Source organism: Python bivittatus, unplaced genomic scaffold (assembly GCF_059951505.1).
Source record: "Python bivittatus isolate LINGU-HERP-01145 unplaced genomic scaffold, Pbiv_v1 ctg000410_np1212, whole genome shotgun sequence".
In the NCBI taxonomy this organism is placed as follows: domain Eukaryota; kingdom Metazoa; phylum Chordata; class Lepidosauria; order Squamata; family Pythonidae; genus Python; species Python bivittatus.
The window spans coordinates 3750673-3771353 of record NW_028277067.1 but is presented as its reverse complement, the minus strand read 5'-3'; the positions used below and the strand labels follow the sequence as shown (position 1 = coordinate 3771353).

General features: G+C 37.5%; 2 protein-coding genes across 5 annotated transcripts in view; both read right to left on the bottom strand.

Moving 5' to 3' along the window:
* Positions 1 to 1012: 1012 nt before the first annotated feature.
* Positions 1013 to 8201, bottom strand: KLHL11 (kelch like family member 11). 3 transcript variants are annotated; one of them, XR_015796606.1, is made up of 3 exons: positions 7670 to 8201; positions 3486 to 7070; positions 1013 to 3391 (listed from the first exon to the last, which is right to left on the bottom strand). XR_015796606.1 is itself a non-coding variant. In XM_007425354.3 (2 exons), exons 1-2 carry the CDS (start codon positions 8170 to 8172, stop codon positions 5489 to 5491), a joined length of 2085 nt encoding a protein of 694 aa, XP_007425416.1. In that variant the 5' UTR covers positions 8173 to 8201; the 3' UTR covers positions 1013 to 5488. The 3 variants fall into 3 exon arrangements, 1 of the variants encoding a protein (XP_007425416.1); XR_015796607.1 differs by having other exon boundaries at positions 3373 to 3394; XM_007425354.3 differs by having other exon boundaries at positions 1013 to 7070.
* Positions 8202 to 11821: 3620 nt separating this feature from the next.
* ACLY (ATP citrate lyase) overlaps positions 11822 to 20681 on the bottom strand; it is a 58732-nt gene continuing 49872 nt past the window's right edge. For both annotated transcript variants that reach the window (XM_088143376.1, XM_088143377.1), the window contains 6 exons: positions 18767 to 18917; positions 17518 to 17661; positions 17230 to 17343; positions 16398 to 16480; positions 13950 to 14026; positions 11822 to 12681 (listed from right to left, as the gene is read on the bottom strand). In XM_088143376.1, the coding sequence (XP_087999502.1) occupies positions 12587 to 12681; positions 13950 to 14026; positions 16398 to 16480; positions 17230 to 17343; positions 17518 to 17661; positions 18767 to 18917 (664 nt within the window). In that variant the 3' untranslated portion in view covers positions 11822 to 12586. The remainder of the gene's footprint in view (positions 12682 to 13949; positions 14027 to 16397; positions 16481 to 17229; positions 17344 to 17517; positions 17662 to 18766; positions 18918 to 20681) is intronic.

Sequence of the window (20681 nt, the reverse complement as noted above, 5' to 3'; positions counted from 1 at the left end):
GACCCAACCAGTTGGAAGGGGCCATTTAGACCATCAGTGCAGAAATCTGAATTAAAGCATCCTGAATAGATGTCTGACTGTTCATTCATTCATTCATTCATTCATTCATTCATTCATTCATTCATTCATTCATTCATTCAATTTATACCCTGCCACAATCATAAATAGACTCTCAAATGGCTCAAACACATCATGATCATAAATAATACAATGCAAACAGACCCCCAATACAGTGCCAGGCATCAATCCCAAAATGCTCTGTGGAAAAGTTGTTTTCAGCTGTTTTGGAAGGTGGATAATACCAGAGGCAATCAGTCCTTGTCTGAACGTATCAAGCAAAGGAGATCCCACTACCTTCCTCAGATATTGGTTCCAATATCTAACTATTAGGAAGCATTTTTCTACATACAACCAGGCTCCAACTTCCTATGCTCTTGAAAAATAGTCATATCCCCTACACTTTTTTCAAGGCTTAAATGCCTAGTTCCTTTTCTCTCTCACTAGATTAATTTTCAGCTCTCTGACCAACTTCACTTCTTTTTCACAGCTGAATATTTCTCAATAATGCAATGCCCAGAGCTAAGCACAATATTCTAAGCCTGTTTACTGCCCAACAGAATGGAATTATTACTTCCTTTGTTTTTATAAAATATTTTGTTTTTATTTTGCTTAAATCTCTAGAAATTGTCTATTTTAGACTTTTTCCATTAGTTTTTTCCTGTCAAAACTCTAAAATACTTTTTCTGGAATGTGCAACTTCAGGATTAGGAAATAAACATAATCCTATTGGTTGACCTTATATTGGTTAGTTTCACTTCATTCTTCTTGTACTGAAATTGAGATAGAAATTAAGTGACAGGAGCCTTCTTTTTATAGCATTTAAGAATGCCCTGACCACAACTGAAATTAAAGGATGAGACTGAGAAAATCTTAAAATTCCTAAATCTGCTAGGAACTTTTGTGCTGAAAACACATCCATGAAGAATTTTAATAATGACATGAACAAAAGGCATAGAGAAATAAAATGTTTATTGAATTAGTGTTTAGTGTTACACAACTATAATACAGCACATAATGAATTGCATTTTTAAAAAATAAAGTTTAGGGGCCAGCGTAGCATCTAGAGAATTCTACCTGAACTGGGGGAAAATCTGCATTTCAGTCTGAGAGCTGACCTTACCAATTTATTGAGGAGCAATATCAATATCAATTTATTGATATTAATATTAAAATATTGAGGAGCAATATCAAGGCAAATCAGGATCACAACAGAAAAATGAAACAGAATGTTATCTTACAGATTCCTGATCCATTATGAACTCTTAGGATAAAAAACTAACTTTTATATTTTTACTATTTTATTCAGGTTCAGAGAAGGCCAGAAGCTGGTAATAGCAAACCTGCCACTGATAGAATAGCTTTCAGAAAAATGTTCCATAATTAGGGAAGAATATACATACCACTATTTTAGCTTGGCATGCTATGTGAAATGCCAGTATTATAGTAAATTAAGAGGTCCACAAGCATCAGCTTGGCTTATCTGCTGAGCATCAATTTGTGTCATTAACAGTTTTACCACCATTGTAAACAAAAAACCCCTTCCCTGAATTGCAGAAAGTATTGATGGGAGAGAACTAGGCTTAAGACCTACTGTTTCTATACATCCGCAAAATGTTCTACAGAACAGCTGATACTTCCAAAGTTTCCTGCAAATGAGGGAAACCCTCCACCTCCCTCCTGAGTCACTCTTCCCACATCAAGTGTCATTTGCCCACTGTGTGTCCAAGATGGAAGGCACTTATAACAATGGCATTCTCTATGGGACAACTGCTTGTTGTCACACCGTTAAAAAATGACTAACTTAAAATCTTTTTGATAATGTTTTTTGTGGTAAAGGTTACAGCAATAACCAATGTGATATCTGTGGCAAAACTATACAGATTACCTTCATTGTGAAAGGTGAGCCTTAGTGAAACAGACACTCAAACACAAAACAGGAGTTCAAATATATGAAAAGAAAGAGTATGTACCTATTAATATAGCCTTCAGACAGTATTACTCCAGTAATAATGTCAGCTTAGACATTATAAAAAGATCTACCATACTCCTGTAGCATCACAAGAAAAAGGCAGATTGTGGAACAATACTTTCTGTCAGTAGAAAATCAGAACAATTTAAAAAAGATTATTGTCTTCGAAGTCTCTAGGCAGCTAAGATGTCTGCCTGTCTTTGAACATCTCAACTGCAATTTCCTTTGTCACAGGGAACAACAAAACCCATTTCTAATTATTTTTACTCAGCCAAAAGTCCCATTTATTTAACTGGAACTCTCAAGTATGCTGAGGAAGATGATCTACATTTGTTAATATTTCCAAATGGAAATATTTCTGTAGTCTGTTGGAGGATTTCCCTTTGCCACAAGGCAATTTTGTCAAGATTGTCATGACTAAATAAGGATAAGAGATTTTTGCATGCAGCCCAGAGCTGTGCACTCAGAACAGGGGAACAAGTTAGTAGCCTAACATCCAGACTCTACATTAAGAAATTCTGACATTTGATGCTGCATATTGTACAATGCGACTGCTCTCTAGTGTTCTTAACTCTTCATGCAAATTGAAATCTCCAAGCAAGGTATTTAAACAGCTATAAGTGACTGGCATTCACAAGCAACATCCAAAGTGACTTATAATTTTAAAATACAAAGCTTACCAGACTAAACAGTTTTGCAAGCATTTTAATTAGTACAGCCAATAGATTAACTTATTTGTGGTGATTTAGCAAAAGATTTGCAATGAAGGCCAAATATACCTACTATGAAGTTTTCAAATGTATGTTTAATTTTAGGTAATAGGGACATATCTATACTACAAGCTTAATCCACTTTAATTGTGATTAAAGAGAATGCTGAGAGATCTAAGATCGGAAAAACTACAATTCCCAATTAAACAATTTTAAATTTTCCACACAAATGTGTCCACGCTTGAAGCTAGATAATGTTATTGTATATTTCTTAATTAGTTCCTCTGCTAATAGTTTTGGGGAAGGGAGTTTAGAGCCCTGCAGCTTTGGAATGTCAAAAGATTTCCAGCAGATAAAAAGCTTTCTGAAGCAACTATTTCACCATAAAAAACCAGCTGGTACAAATAATGTATCTTTAAGGCAGGCAAGTGGCATTATTGGACTGTTAATGTCTGTGACTTTGTTGGACAAGACTACATTAGTCTTAATTTGATATCAAGATAGTTACTTCAGCACACAAGTTTAACCCCCACCCCATTCCCACTATATAATAAAAAGTAGTATTAGGAGGGCAAAGATAAGTTAGGAAAACCTGCGCACATCCATGCAATTGAAACACTTACCCCAGTATCTCAGACATGAATTAGGCTTCCTGCTAAATTGGAAAACAGTATTGGTCAGTCTGTAACATTCTTTTCTTTAAATTAAAAAAAGTGCTTTCTAAAATTTAAGATGCTACTATTTACCATTCAAACACCACCATTAATAATATTGCCCAATACAGATTTCTCCCATACTGATTTCTTCTCCTTGTCTCATCTTAGTGCTCTCAGGGATAAATCTGGACTAGTTAAAAGAGAAGAAAAAGTAAGAGATATGAGAAAAGTAGATCTAGATAAAGTTAACCATTTGAGATCCTTCTCAGAAAATATCTATATATTAGAAAGCCAGTTTTTTCTGAGGATTCTACTTGCACAGCATCTGATGACCACATGCATCAGGTCTTGATTTTTCCTGAGACTTCTTTAGACATTGCTATCACTACATCTTTATTTACTGCCATTTCTGACACAAGGCGAGAAGGGGAGATGAAGAGGTACTCTACCTAGGCAAAGATGGTTTCATTAGATGGTTGCTGGAGTAATTTATTTCAATCATTTATAGAGGCAGGGTACTGTGAATATATTTAGGTTCTTAGGAAAGGAAGTAGGAGATAAGTAATAATGATGCCAAAGAAATTTTCATTACAAAACTGCCTCAGGAAATCAAGTAATGTATTTGACACCTTGGGACATATATCTGTAATGCAACAGAATTTATAAAGGTAAAATTAAATATTCTGTTGCACCAACAAGTTTACATTAAATATTGCATAAATGCTTTACAAGAGTTTGCCTGCCTGAAGAACTCTGTAACTTTCTAAAACTGAAAAAGTCCTTGGTCCAATAAAAATACATTTGTATCATCTGAACATATTCTGTATCTTCCATAAAACTATCAGAACTTTAAATAAAATAGGAATCTGCTTGCTACCAGGAGAGTGGAGAGAAAGCAGCAAATAATTTATATTAAGCTCAAGTTATCCTGGGTGAGAATAAATGTTACATGCTGCCAAAAGACAATTAAGACATGGGGGATGTGGATTCTTACTGTCAAGAATAATTGTTCAGGCAAACTTTCCACTCCAACTGAAGACTCAAGTACTCAGTACTGTCCACACAAGGAATGGTGTATCATGAAGACAAAGAGATTTGATTGTCAAAGACAGATCAGATGGTAGTTAGACTTACTTGCCCAAATATTGACACCCAGAGTTCATACAGCTTTATCCCTGCCATGATGAATTCACAATTCCTTCAATTATGAATTAGGATCTTTTTGGTCTTTTCATTCATTCCTTTAAGGCCACAATTTTGAACCATTTAAATAAAATTAATGGGAAATCAATGGGACTACTACAAAATAGAAGGGTCATCACTGAAAATTACACTGAAGCCCTTAAAGTAACAACTCAGAAATCTTTCATTATATGACTGAGAATGATCCAACAAGTAAAATCTATTTTTACTAATACTCTTTTAGCAACCTCAAATACTTTTAGATAAATACAACTATAAAATATTTATAAGCATGGAACATTTTGAAGTTCTTAGAAAGATTGTGCTTTACTCCTCTTATAAAGGGTTTTTTTTTAAACTATTGCACATGTCTCCAAGTTTGAAAGAAATAAGCAGATTCACAGCAATTTCATATTAAAAAGAGGAAATACTTCTGCAAAAGCAAATAAAAATGTCTTAAGAAAACCTTGAAATGATGCTTTATATATACATCAGCATTTTAAAACAAGTTGAAATACTTCACATGGCCTATATAATGTTTAAAATGGAATGAGATGCTCCAATACACAAAAAGCAGGTCTAATACAAAAACTGTTAAGGAAAAAGAGAGGCTGTGCTGAATCTTTATACTACCTGAACACATCTACAAAGTGCAAGGACAATTCTTTTGTTGGATTCTTTATCCGCATCTCATCCATGGAGAAACCAACAGGATCTAGGGATTTTATAAATCTGCCCATCTTCATATTTATGGCTAGTATAAACCAAATTTTCTTGCAATGCTTGTAATCCTGGCAAAATATTTAACACCAAGAAAGCTTTATCTCCAATGCTTAAGCAGTTTAGGTGACTATTAGACCATGCTAGGAATGGCAATTACAGACAGGTATTTCTGATTCCATTTATTCAAGCTAGCATTCTATCTGAGACCGAGGCATCCTCCGCAAACTTAAGGAATGTCGGTGTATCTCCTGCATTTGCCTGATTCGGTCCTTCTGCCACATTAGGTTTTGCGGCATTGGATATTTCTGGGTACCGTGTAAGGACCGAAAGGGGATTCTCACGTGACAGGCTGTAGCACGGCACCTAGGCTGGGGCATAGGAGGGAGTAACAGCCAACGCTTCTTCTCAGCACAATAGCGGTAAGCCTCTTTTCTGTACTGTTTATCAGTGTCATCACTGTTCTTCCATCCACCTATGATGAAGACATCATCTTTGTAATAGCAGATAGCTGCCCCTTCAATGCTAAGAACCTCTGGCGGTAAACTTTCCAGAATGTCATCAGATACCTGGTTAGATATTTTTCTCTTGACCTCTTCATGGTCTACAGGATAGCTTCTGGGACAACATGAAGCTGTGTGGTAAAAGTTGGTGTTGCCCACAACCATTTGGAAGCAACAATAGTTGTCAAGCAGTGGCAGAGATTCACAATCTCGCCACTGTCGTGACTCTGCATCATAGCGAATAATAACAGATCTTAAGCCATCTTCATTATCTCCATCAACTGGTGTGCGAGCTGCCATGTAAACAAATCTGTTATCTATTGTAATCACTTTAACATCCCGGAGTATCTTTGGTGCAGACTCCAAGTTGTGCCACTTATCTTGATCAGGATTGTAGACAGCTACATCTTTAAAACCAGGGATAAAATTCCCATGCCCACCAATGCTATACAGGTTTCCCTTTACCTCAGTAAGGCCAAAAGAATGCTTCCTGGTTATCAGATTGGAAACCTGCTCCCAAACATTTCGACTTGGGTTATACCTTTCCATGGTCTTGGCAAAGCCAGGCTCCATGGAACCTGCCACATAAAGATAGGATTCGGTTACTACCACAGCATGTCCATCAAGATGATTATGTATGTGCGGTAAATTCACCCATCTATCTTCATCAATAAAATACCCCACACACTCACTCAAATAATCACCTCCCTCAGACACACCACCAATGACCATGATAACATCCATGTTTTGGCCAAAGCGAGGCAGAGTTGAGATGGGAGAGTTAACTTGTTGGAGTGTACCCAACTGAAAATTCTCACCCTTGAGAGCATGGCTTTCCACTGCTTCCAACACAAGTTTGAGGCAAGCTTCATTGCTTGATACAAGCCTTTCAGATTTTACATGCCGAGTCAAATAAGTTGGTTTAATTTGTGATAGCCGGAGAAGCTTAAAGAGCTCTCCAAAGTACTTTTCTCTTTCTTCAGGATTTCTCTGCACCCACTTTAAAACCATCTCAAAGAGAACTTCTTCTGAATCCACCGTGATTTCTGAATCTGAAAGCCAGTCTCTAATAAGGTGAAATGGCAAAGTATAGAACTCTTCATCTTGGATGACTTTGTAGAAGTTCCTCCTGATCATCTCAGCAGCTTTTAAAGCCAGCTGGTTCAAAGAGTACATATGAGCTAAGCTATGAATGGCTACAGAGTTGGAGAGACTCAGCTTTTTCTTGAGGAATTCCCCACAGAACTCTTTTAAACGTATTAGTAAGAACCTGCAAAACAAGAAGGCAACTTAGAAATGGATTGGGAGAATTATTAGATAGCTAATAACTTGTATTTTGCTTTCTACTGTGCATACATTGAAAAGTATCAAATACCATTATCTTTTTCAAAAGTTGTTATAGCTGAAGATGTCTTTAATTGTCCGACAATGCCCTTAATGTTACAACTCAAGTAACTCAGAATCCGCACTGGAGAGAAAGATTGCCGTGAGAATTTTCACCTGCATGATGATGTGCAATGCTACATCTCATCTCTCTGTTTCTGAGTGTATTTCTTCACTTCATTCAGTTCTATAATAGCATACTGATCTGCCTTACAGCAAGCCAGACTGCTAGTTTATCTGGCAAATTGCAGTCTACTCCAACTAAAAGGACTGCTAGTCTATACTGGAAGCAAAGATTAATTTTCACAATTCCCAGGGAAGGAGGAACAGAATGACAATCTTTGGTAGCCTTCATTAAGAGCTGCCTCCAGATTAATTAAGATAGCTTCACCCATCAGAACTCTGGAAAACTTTTCTGCCAAGATATATCATAAGGGTATCTCGGGGTGTTATTATCTGACACTTGGTTCCTCCTTCCCGCCTCACCTGTCGGCCAGCTCTAGAACCTCGTGCACGTTGCCAGGACTGACACGAACACTCCCCGTGTACATGAAGCTGATGACCGCCTCGACCGTCTCCGGGTCTGGTCCCGCTTCCGAACTCCATTTTCGTAACTCTACGCGACCCGAGCGGGACTCCGCAAAGTCACCCGAGAGCAGAGGAGCGAAGTATTCGGTGGCTGCTGCAAGAACTGACCGGTGCGCGCGGAACTCTCGCGGCGGGGGATCGGAGCGGCAAGAGACCCCGCCCACCTTCCTCTCCTCACCGTTGCTGCCGCCACCGAAGGCTAACGTGACGTCACAGAAGAGGCCTAACCGTCGTTGTTCGTTCTGCCGGCAGGCCAGGTCGGAGCAATGGGCCACACAGGAAAACACCTCCGAGTCAGGCTCTGAGTCTGGCCCCGCCTCACCCTCCAGGCCCAGGAGGTTGCCATCTGGGCCGCCGTGGCCTCCCGCGTCCAAATCGCCGCCGCCTCCAGCAGCCGCCATCTTGGCTTTCCTTCAATCAATTCGAATAGTGTTTCCCGTTGCTGCCTCCAATTACGTCACTTACGCGATCATAGAGATATGACTGTATTAAACTTCCGGTACTAAGAGTCACCGCTTGCCGTCATAAATATAAGAATTATGGAAATAAAATTCACACGAGTTATCTTTGCAAAACTGGCTTCTTGTTTATTTTTATCCCCGTTTTCTTTTCGAGCTTGCAGGACAAAAAGCAAAGCTGTTTATTGGAAACATTGGAGAAATCCAAGCTAGTTAAATAAGTTGCGTTTAAACGTAAGCGTATGCTGCTGCTTTTGTTGTTTAAAATTCAGTCCTAACTTCGTAGGATTTATCGTTGTGTAAACCGAAATATAGCCATAAATATTGCATATTGTGAATAGTTAGTATGCCACGAGTCTAAAAACAGTGGGCGTGTTCATCTAGACAGAAAGCCTATGAGGCCAATAAAATATTAGCCACAATGGGTGTCTCTAATGAGGGGTTTTACCAAAGAAACACCTTAAGCTGTATACACACATAGATAACCCATATTAGAAAAATCAACGTGTTCACATTCTTTATCAAATTAGGGCTCAAAGTATCCTGCATGTCTGTCAGAATACTGTACATATTTTATAGGTGGTGAGATGTGGGCAAGGTAATCTCTAGATTCAGGATCCTAGCTTGAATGGTAGCACAAGCAGGTTTGGAATAAAACTGGGTTTTGGTTGCACTTGTAACATACTGGCCAGTGGAAACACTGTCCTTACTGTTAAGTAAGGAATCCTGCATTTGGCTCAGGTGTGTCTAGGGCTGGTAACATAGTCTATCTCTTCATCTTATTAAAAATACATGAAAGCCTCAGTTGACAAAAGCCATGATAGACAGTTGAGGTCAATATTTATGCCTGACCTGGTGATTATCCCAGGAAGAAATTATTCTATTAGATGACATGAACAGATAAGTGAGATGAGTACAGAAAAGGTGACTTGGCTATTTACAGACCCCAAAATATAAGAGAATAGTGATTCTTTGGTGTGAAGTCCTGTTTTGGTTTAAGCATGTCTATTCATACATACATGTGGCAAAGGACTAAACTTGAAAGCATAACGGATCTGATTGTATATGGTGAAAATCTGAATTAGTGAAGGATACAGGAGTGATAAGAGATTCTGAACGTGAGACAGACTGTTTGTGGTGTCAAGAGTGAATCTTGGGAAAAATGGACGTGAAAGAAAAGAAACTAAACTGAAAGTAGAATGGCTGCAGGAAACGAAAGTGTATGTATGAAAAAGTATTAGAACATAGATTAATCTCTTAGCCAAACAAATGGAAAGTCACATAAGAAAGAAGGATGTGGAGCTGTTAGGAACAGAATGAAACAAATTATGTTACAGAATATATGCAATTATGTCAATAGAAAGTATTAAAAAGATGGCTGGAGGAATGAAGTGAAAGAAGTTGTGGATGAGGAAAGATGTATACAAGGAATGACTGCTGCAAAAACTGAGGATGAAAGAAAGATGCCATATAACCTTTATAAAAAGGTAATTGCAAAGGATATAGTCAAAGAGCAATAGATCTTTTAAGATTAAAAGATGCAGAAAAAAATGAATTATGATGGAAATAAATTGTTTTGGAAATAAAAAGAGCTAGGAACCTTCAGCACAGTGAATACCATTTCAAATGAAAGTAATAAAATGATTAGGAATGAAATAGAAGTGAGTCAATGCTGGAATATTTTAGAGATTTTATAAAAAGAGATAAGATTGAGAATGAATGGGTGCCAACTGAATTGAATAGACTGAATATAAAAATGAGTGAACATTACAAAAGAAATGTGCTGAGTTTGCTTGTTCACAGAGAATGAGGGGGCTGACTCACAAAACAAATATATAAAGGAAAAATAAATGGGTCAAGAGGAAGGAGACCACCAAGAAAATTGTGGCTGATTCTTCAGAAGACTGTGTGGTGAGGCTGGGCAGTGATCCCTTGGCTGACAGACAAGCATTATTTAACTTTGGTGCCTCCACTGTAAATGCTTATAATTCTGTTCATGTTTACAATATAGTCCCAAAATATTAACATCTACATAAGCCCTGTTCAAGCATTTCAAAGGTGTAGGGACAGATGGAAAATGGCCATGGTGATGGAATGGTGATTTTAAGGTTAGTTTGAAGAAGACAGCAGAATATTATGCATGGCCCCAGAATTGACCTTCACTAGTTACTGGGAACAACTCAGATAGAGAACAAAGTAGATTAAATAGGCTGCAGCTGCAGACTTTGTAAACATTCTTTTCCCTTTGAATTACAAACTTTATTAGCTACAGCCAAGCGGAAGCAGAGGCACAGCAAAGGCAGTAAAAGCCCTCCCACAGAGAACAGAAGGCACCATTTTCTAACCTACGTAGATAAGGGACTGGCTAGCTTTGATCATATTGCCTTTAGCAACAACAAATGCCCACTCTTTGGGCATTAGTACCCATCTTCTTAGGAGTGTTTTAACTGTGTATACCAATACAATTGTATTAACCTATGATTGTAGCTGTTTAAAACCCAATGATTTGCATGGAGGGTTGTGCTTGCCTTGAAAATGAATTTGCAGGTGCCCTCTACTCTGCAAAATAAAGCTATTAAAGAGATTTCCACATTGCATGTTTAACTGGGCATGGCACGCCAGGTTCACAAACCCAGAAGTTTCCTGGGACAACAATGGCTCCAGCCCATTGCTTGTGCCCCTCAGAACATCTCCTTACTGAAATTGCCCTTATTATTAATTAAGCAGAGCAAGGCCTGGAATACAACTCTGTACTTTCCCCTCATGAAAATATTGAGAGGAAAACAACTGACTTCAAAATTAATTTACTCCCCTGCTAAGTCTTTTGCTTCACCAGTTTTACACTGAGTAATTTGATAATGCTATATTAATAGCAAATTAATTATATCCCTGCACACAAGAGGAAGGAAGAAGCAGACTTGAGAGAATCCTAAGACAGCAAAAACAGTAACAAACAGTAACACCTTTAAAAAAACCTTGCAGGAAATCCAGAAAAATGCCCAGTGATACAGGGTACAGAATGTTGATGAATGTACAAAATAGAAACAAACAGAAAAACAGAGAATCCTGAAAGAGGGCATGACTGGTACATCTCACATTAGTGTGTTTGGTTACAATTCCTCTTATTCTCTAAAAAATGTGTTATAATTTATAATCCTGCAACAATCATCCTCCAGGGATTGTTGGAAATATTTAGCAATATAACTGCATCTTCTTTAATTACTCATTTGTATCTCCAATAGGATTTCGCTTATTTGTCCTCAGCATCTTCTCCAAAGATCTGGAATTGCCATATCTCATTTTAATTCTCTCGCTTTTTCTCTCTCTGTGTGTATTTGAGTGAGAGAGAAAGAGAGAGAGAGAAGACATTTCATAAAATTTCTTCTAATAATGGATGAAATGACTATTATTCACATAAGATGAATGGGTCCCATGTGTTCACACTCTTCTATAAGAACTCTTCCACAGGTTGCAAACACCAGGCAGGTTCAAAATCACTGATCTATGTTAAAATAACAAGCAAATTTTCACTTCCTCCCCTTAACACTTTTTTTCCTATCAGCCCAAATTTAGCTAACCACAAACTCTAGCAAAGATGACTTATTATTGTACTTTTTATTTGAGTCAGATTATAATACATAAACAAAGCACTGAATATTGTTGTGAATACATTAGAGATCCAGAGATGAAGTGTCTTATGCACACAGATATATTTAGAGGGCACCCTCTACAAAAATGGTAGGTCTTTTGTTTGTGATAAGTAAAAATATTAGCTGCATAAATACAGAAAATGGAATGCACACAAATTTCACAAATTTGAACACGAGCTTATGTTACCAGTTTTACATTTTTTAAATACTATACCAGATTTGTAAAGGCTTATCAAATCAGGTGTAGTCCCTCTGACCAGAAATAAAAGCTAATGATTAACATAAAAATACAGGACATAGAGTGGACAAATTTAGCACAAAATTATACAGCTTGTAAGGACAGTTTTTAAGATTTTGATCATACGGGTACACTGACTCTGGCTCTTCAAGTCTAATGAGGTCACAGATTAAAATAAAAACATTAAAATTTGGCCAGAATTTACTGAATTGAGGGGATGAGGACAAAATAAACACACATTAAGGAACAAGCAAAGACAGTGCAACTTCTTTAATATATTAAATACAACAGGAAATAGCAAAAGGTTTTGGTTTATCATTATTTATGGAATCCACATCTAAGCCTAGAAAAGGCTGCCTTATATAGAATTTCAACCCAGTCTGTTTCTTATACTTGACAACTAGGCCATATAATGTAGTCATGTTTGTTGGTCTTCCATAAAAGCAATTTGCTTTGCTCTCTTCAGTTGTCACATAGTCATATGCTCCGGTAAGACATAAGAGATATCGTCCCAAGGATGACGATACAGACCTTGTTTCAATCTCTTCTGGTCCAGATAATGTCCTAAAATAAAAGGCTTTTTGTTTAATATTTCTCTTTGGATGTAGCCTTTAAAAAGACTTATGTGGTAGAAACTTAACTTCATTCTGCTAATTCTAAACACCTAGTAGCCAAATCTCAGAGTACTTATACAGATACAGGACAAAGTACAAATCAGAAGACTTGTGGTCTTTAATAAAGATACAGTAGCCCAGGTTTGTCTCATAGTTTAAGGAAGAGACAAGCAACCCTTCAGTTCCTGAAACCCTTAAAATAATCCTGCTGCTCTGAAATAAGTAACAGGCAAAATTAATGTGATAAGTCTCCTTAGACTTATAGAACACATGGTTCTACTGCCCCCCCCTGAAAACAAGATTAGGAAGGGGGGGTCAACATTGTGTTTTTGCAACCTTCAGTGCTATGTTCATTACATCACTGCTTTGCTCCCTATAGCTGAGATTTTTGGGGGGGAGTGGGGGGGAACTGCTCATCCAGAAACAGCCTTTCTGTATGAACCAAAGTGCAAAAAGAGCGCCAGTTGGGTCTAGTGGTTCAGGCACCAGGCTAGAAAACGAGACGGTGAGTTCTAGTCCTGCCTTAGGCATAGAAGCCGGCTGGGTGGCTTTGGGCCAGTCCCTCTCTCTCAGCCCAACTCACCTCACAGGGTTGTTGCTGTGGTGAAAATAGGAGGAGGAAGGAGTATTAGGTATGTTTGCCACCTTGAGTTACTTATAAAAAATAATAAAGGCAGGTTAAAAAAATTTTTTTTTAAAAGATGTGCTCAAGTAGTAGGTTGACTGGAATCCTCTTCCACGTGTTTGAGATAGCAGCAATTGCATAAACTTTTCCAGATTTTGTCTGAAACATTGCTTCAGTTCTTTAGTGTAAATCAAAATAAAATGAATAAAAATGATATAAAAGCTATTTTTATTTAATCTATTTAACTGAACTACTGGGGCAACGAATGTTGCCAGCTATCTGCCTTTCCCATCTAGAAGTCTGATGCACAAGGCAACCTGGTTGATGTAGTTTTCAATGGCAGTGGCCAGAGTATGAAAAGCCAAAGCAGCCTCTTGCCTTCTGGATAAAGAAGTTATATACTTTTTTTGTGTGTGCCTTCAAGTCAGTTTTTGGCTCCTGGCAACTGCCTGGATTCATCCCTGCAGTTTTCTCGGCAAGGATTTTCGGAAGTGGTTTTCAGTTGCCTCCTTCCTCTGGCTGAAAGAGAGTGACTGGCCCAAGGTCACCCAGCTGGCTTTGCTTTACTTTACTGAGTAACATAAGAGACTTACCAATGAAGCCCATGCTTCTGCCAAGCACAAAAATCCCATTGAGGGCACCAATGTCAATATACTCATCAGCTTCTTCCCTGCAATAAAAAACCAAATGATACTTGCTTAAATATTACACTTTAATATTATACTATGAGCTGTATATGCAGAAAAATTTTGTCATTCTCTTTTAAAGACAGCTGAATAAAAGTTTTATAAAGTCAGTAGAACAGACTTTACAAGATAGCAGCATGAGAAACATGGCATGTTTTCTCTGATATCGGGACAAGGGCATAAGTGAGACCTTGCATAGTTCACACAATATGCTATTCCATATTGTGGGTTAGCATGTTGTGTGAATTCAGCCAATTGTGGTTTATTTAATATACTGTTATTCAGTAAAACTTACTTCAGGACTGCTTTCCTATTATCATAACACAGGATTCTCCCTGCTTTTTTAAAACTCAAATTCCCATAATTGGGGTCCACTGATATTAAAGATTAACCTTTTCTATATTATTTCCCTTAAACCTTCATGATTATAGGTCATCTTTGCTTAATGAAGTTTAATTCCTGATGTTAAATCTAACTTTGGTAGCAGAGTTGGAAAAAATAACATCCAGAGATTTTGAAAGACCAAGAACACATTCTTGCCCTATAAAAAGGTAGTTTCATATATGATTAATAGTTTCCTTAAAGTTTAGAGTTGTTCTCTCATGGAAAGAACACACATAGATTTTAAAAAATGGCTTCTTTAAGATGGTACACTTCAGAAAAACCACAATTATTGTCTGAGCTCCCATTTTCCCTGCTTCAATTGATCTAGTATAGCTAATTGCTTTGGCAAAGCTCTGGCTGGCCTCCAGTTTCAATTTTGTACTTAAAAATATGGGAAAATTCACATATGCAGAAACAACATACCATCTGTGGAAGCAAGATAGCATACATATACAAAGTGATCTGCTAGCAACAACCCACCAATAAGTATTACTTTAATTGTAATTTTGGTATCTACATATGATAACATACACCCCATACACCCCATCCCTCTGGTGTTGATTTCTATTATGCCACAGGACAAAAGAGGTTTGTCCTGTTGAACTTGAATTTCTAGTTGTACACAAGCATTTAATCACCTTGCTTCTCAGCTTTGAATAACTGCTGTAAGCAAGGCAGAATGGGGCATTTAGGCTGGGTACAAAGAGGAGGCAGTGGCACAAATAAGAGGAAAAAAAACCCTAACGTTTTTATTTTTGTTTATTGCTAATATTGCCAATTTTTGCTAAGTTTATCTATATATAGTGCCTGACTCATTTTACATTTCTGTACAGTCCACAACAGTTTGAAGTGCTTAGTCTTATATACCTGCTTTCTACAACTGGTACCCCCCACATTTGGGTCAGCCTCAAACTCCCAGAATTTCCATCAGCATGAGGAAGACATACGTTGAGTGGGGATCCTTACACAGCTTGAACAGCAACATGCATGTGGGGTATGCGCATATTCTCATACACCCATGAAAATAAATTTAAAATTAAATTTATTAACATGGGTGTAAATTTAAATTGCATGAGAAAAGCAATAGCAGCTGCCATGGAATTTCAGAATTTGCAGAAGTTCCCCCCAAACCCTTAAAAAAATAAAGAGATGAACAGCCACGGGTGAGGGATTAATCTATCAATTGTCCCACTGAAATCGTTACCATGCCACTAATGGCCTTTGCTCTGCCTGTGAGGCCAGATATCCCAGTAAATATTGTCCCAGTTTACACTTCCTATTTTAAGTTTTTGTTCTCTTTGTAAAAAAAAAAAAAAAAAAAGAACAAACAGCAACAAAAACTCATGAAGATCCCAGCAACATGGAAACCATTGTGCACGGGGTGAGGGAAAGGTAATCCTCGCTCTAGCCCCTTTGATTCCCAAAAGATGCTACCTGGGGTAAGATTTTAGAAAGCAAAAGTGGGGAAGGCAAGTTGCTCCTTCAGGGGCAGCTCTGATTTTAGCTAATTTTGCACCCTAAGTTAATTTTCTGAAAGATTAATTACTACTTGAACAATAACAATTATTTGGATAAGGTCAGACATGATAATGACATGCTAACTTATAACAAGCCGTAGTTCTAGAATGTAGGTGAGGCATTCATTAACACAATATGAACCACAGTCTAGATGCAGTCAATGTTAGCACCTTACTATGGCTAACTGTGTTGCATGAATGCAGTCTGTGTTTGTCCCTTTCTCAGAAAAATCACAGCACAAATATAACCCTAAGGCTAAGAAAATTAAACTGAATGAATGAAACTGGCCATAATGCCTATTCTGTCAGTGGGCTCAACTTTTCCCTATCATTTTTCCTTTATACCCATTACAGCCAGAACGCTTGGGACAGTTATTTATTTTGGGCAAGTGAAATTTATTACAGCCAAGCTTCTGAACCATGACAAAGACCCACTGAGTAATTGATTGCTCACCGTGTAAAGGTGCCACAGTTCCTGAGTACATCAACAAAGGCAACACCAATGAATCCATCAACATTCAGGATAAGGTTAGGTTTCTAGATTGGGGCAGGTTGAGAAGAAAATGAGATTTTAGCAATAAGAGGAACTTTATTTCAGATGATAGCATCACAAGCAATTAACAACTAATATCTCTGAATGGGGAAACATATATACTCCTGAAAAACAGCAACAACAAATGAATAAACCATGTATATGATTACTTCTAAGATCCCTTGTGGTTGCACTGGAGGCAGAGTTTTGAAAGTAATTCCTAATTAATTCCATTAATCAAACTACAATTCGTAAAGTTCCCTACATGCAAGCTGACAGACTTATTTGACTAAGTTGTGTAGATAACCAAGCCTATAGTAGCATTTTCCATCCTAGTACCTTTAGATGTGATTACTATTACGTTTCTGTTTAAAGTATACATTTACTGTTCTATGGCTTGAAAATAGGCAGCATCTGATGTGTAAGTTTTCTTTGGATTCAGATTTCTACAAATAACACTTTATAAGCCTATGCAATGTTATTTGATGTCTAAGACAAGCAAAAGAATAGCTTCCAGATAATCAAAAGGGAAATCTTTTAAAACTAGGAAATACATGCTTCTTTTTCTCCCTGTCATACACAATCTTTTTTTAAAAATTCTCTTAATCATAATAACAAGTATGTAGAGGCAGAGAGTCTAGTAATTTCCTGCCCCTCAAATCTAGTAATGTTTATAACTGATATAGTTTTTAGAGACAGAATTATGAGGCAGACCAAGTACTTTCATGTTAAAACTGTCACAAAAAGGTGATACCTTGGAAGTAGTAATTTTTTCCACTTCCAATGCATAATCTAGAAGAGGTGTTGCAGGGAAATGCTGCTTCACATAATCCTTAAGGATCTGAACTCTCATATCTGGGTTGTTGATCTACAAAGTTAAAAGAAACAATAAAAGAAACCACATGCTTTAAAACTAGCAGGCAGCCAGTATCAAAAATAATTTCACATCATGGCCAAATCCTTTTAAATCCTGAACTGAAACAAAAGGCTGTGTTACTATCAGTGGAAATCTTCCACACTTCTGAGCAGGCGGGCAACTTACTGATTTAACTCGGTGGCCAATGCCCATGATTAATTTCCCTTCCTTCTTCATCTTGTTCACAAACTCCATCGGAATGATGCCACTGTCAAACGCTTTGCTGAACATTTTTGCTGCTGCATCCAAAGCACCGCCAAAACGATCACCCTGGAGGACATTGGTAAGCAGAGACAAAGCCATACTGAAAAGGTTTTTCTTCTGGAAGATGACAGAACACAGAAGATCCTGTGGTCAAGCTTCTAAGCGTGAGCCAGAGAGATGTGGAGAGCAGATAATGTAGCATCTTTAAGCAGCTGCCAACCGTTCCAGAGAGTGCTTATGCTGATTCCAAAGCTCGCTTGCCTGCTTCCGACAGAAATACTGCACAACTCTTGAAATTAGCATGTCACTGAGGTCTAGGTTAGAAAGCATCTAATGTATTCAGTGTCGAGAGACATGGAGTATAAGAGTGAGAGAGATACCACATGAAAGAACATTTCTCATGCCAGGCTGCTTCCCCTATAGCTTCAGCTTGCAGAAGTCAGTCACAAGTTTACTATTCTTAGCAATAGTTAAGAACAGGATCCATGTGAAGAAACAGAATTTCTGGAGTAAAACCAAACCCATCCTGGCAATTTCCAATTAAGGGTTTTTAAGCTTAATATTAACCATAAATATAAATTGAAGGAAAAATGGTGAAGACCAATTTAATAAATGGGCTTCAAGTATATGCACATATTTACTTTTTGAGATGATTGTCTTTTTTGATGCGTTACTGTAATGGGAAATGTTGTAACAAATTACTTTTAATGTTCTACACCCACAACACATACCAGGCAACCAAATAAGCTTGGAAGTCCCAAGTGCATAGTTTCTATTTTACCATCTATGGTAGGACTATGTTCTTAACTAGCCAGTTCATTTCTGTCTGCTGAATGCACCTATCCTCTTAAGCAAGCTGAAAGTGACTTTCCCATTTTTCATGAAATAACCAGCAGAAGCCCAATGTTTCCAAAAATGTGTGTTCATGTGTATAATATAGCTTCCTCTCAAAATACAAAATCCTTTATTATCAGTATTATCAGTTCAGCTCCAGAAGCAACGGATGAATGTTAGCACCAAAATGATCTCCAGTTGAGAAGCCTCTGCAAGCAAGGGGTCTGTCATCCTTCAAAACTGGCATATGTTGTGAACTGTGTTAAAGTAAGAGCCCTGGCTACATCCTACATATGGTATAATGCACTAATTTCATCTATCTATGGGAAATGCTTACGATTGTGAGTAGGCCTGATGTGAGACTGGAGACAAGGTCCTTGCCAGCTCTTGCACAGACAATAGTGTTATGGGCTCCTGACACTGCTGGGCCATGATCAGCGGTCACCATCAGACACATCTCTATAAACTGGCAGGCATACTTAGGCAACCTGAAGAGACAAAGTTTTTATAAATTTACCTTTAAAACAATTGTATGTGACAATGTCAATTATTAAGATGTTATTACAAAGACAATTAATAAAAGTGTGGCATTCACTTTTAAAAAATCCTACTAGAAAGTCAAAGCTTAAGGCAGCCTCCTCCAAATTAATGTCTCCCAGTTGTGTTGTTCCCACAAGTTACAGACTTTCCAACCAGCATCTACAGAAAGCCAAACTGGGAGCAGCTGACTTGAGAAAGCATCCAGGGTTTCCAGATTAGAAGCTGTTCTTCAAGAAATAGTGTACACTTTAAAAACTGTTTGGAAAAGTATAAGCTATTTATTGAAGACCAGCTTTTAAAAATGGTTCAGGAAGATCTTACCTGAACACTGGTCCCACTGACAGACAGAGAGGCTCTCACAAGCTCTCACAGTCTCGTCAGCTTCTGTTAAACCTCATTTTGTCCTTTCCTAAACTACAGTGTATTCGAAGCAAGAGGCTCAGGAAACTACCAAGAATACCTACCAGTCAATATGGTGCACACATTTTGATGAAAGCAGTATCAGGAAAGAGGGAAAAAGACACACTTAATCCTAAACATACTTACAGGATGCAATCACTCTATAATATATTTAGTAGTTAACGTGTGATTTATGTGGTTTTTCTTCTTTTTGAATAATATTTTCAAATATTAAAAATATGCTGTGTTTAAAATACTTACATATTATATGTCATGATGCTAGACCAGAATTTTTGGGAAGTTTTCTAGTTTTAAGGAACTCTTACCTCCCTCATTCACTTGTCTACAGAGAGATGCTCCTGCATTCTGCAGAGGATGCTGAAAAGCATCTTTAAGTGGACACTCAGAGCTTCAAGCATATTGAGCATCACCAGAACTTTGCAGAATCTGAGACCAGACCTTAAGATACAACTTTCCTTTCCTTATAGCTGCATACTCTAAAGCAGGAGAGGTAACAGAGGGCACCTGTCAGAAATCCATCATTATCAATATTATCATAGGCCTAATCATACACTGCAGAAAACCATATTGTAGTTCTTTTTGTTTTAGGTTTACCACGAATTCATTCACAATAGTTTAGTATTATATCTGAATCTAGTTACTGTGAGTGTGCAGCAATCCTAGTTAAAAAATCTAGATCTGTATAGTAAGTAAACCAGGCCATAATAATTTCTGAGACATTCCAAGGTTCTCTAGTACCCCATTTGAAAATTAAGATCCTAAAAATGTCTTCTCCAAGGCAAAGGCAAGAACCTCTGCTTTGAAGTTGAACAAGACAGACTTTTGCTACAACTCCTTTTTTGATATCCACAGAGATGCTCCAAAAAGAGTTACCAAAAAGAGTATGAGGAAATTCCCATGCCTTGTTTTAATAATCAGAATTTGGCAACCAGAAATATTCTACTTTAAAAAAAATTATTAAAATTTAAAAAACAATAATAAAATAAATAATTAACATTTTGGTCCTTGTGTCAGCAAAAAGTCCATAAGTGTTTCCAGAATTTTATAAAAACATATCTTAGTTTAATCTTGATCAAACAAGCCAACTTTGTACTCCTTCCTTTTGCTTCTAATGATCTTTAATTCATTCAGATGTTGTCGTAGGATTTGATCTCTCTCCAGTTTTTCTTTTTCCCATTTCAAAAACGTCTTTGAGGCTTTAACAAACCTCTTTTGTAAATCCAGTAAGTAGTCATTATCCAGGTCATTCTCTTGGCTTGTTATTTGTATTTCCACTTTGACTGTCATCTCTG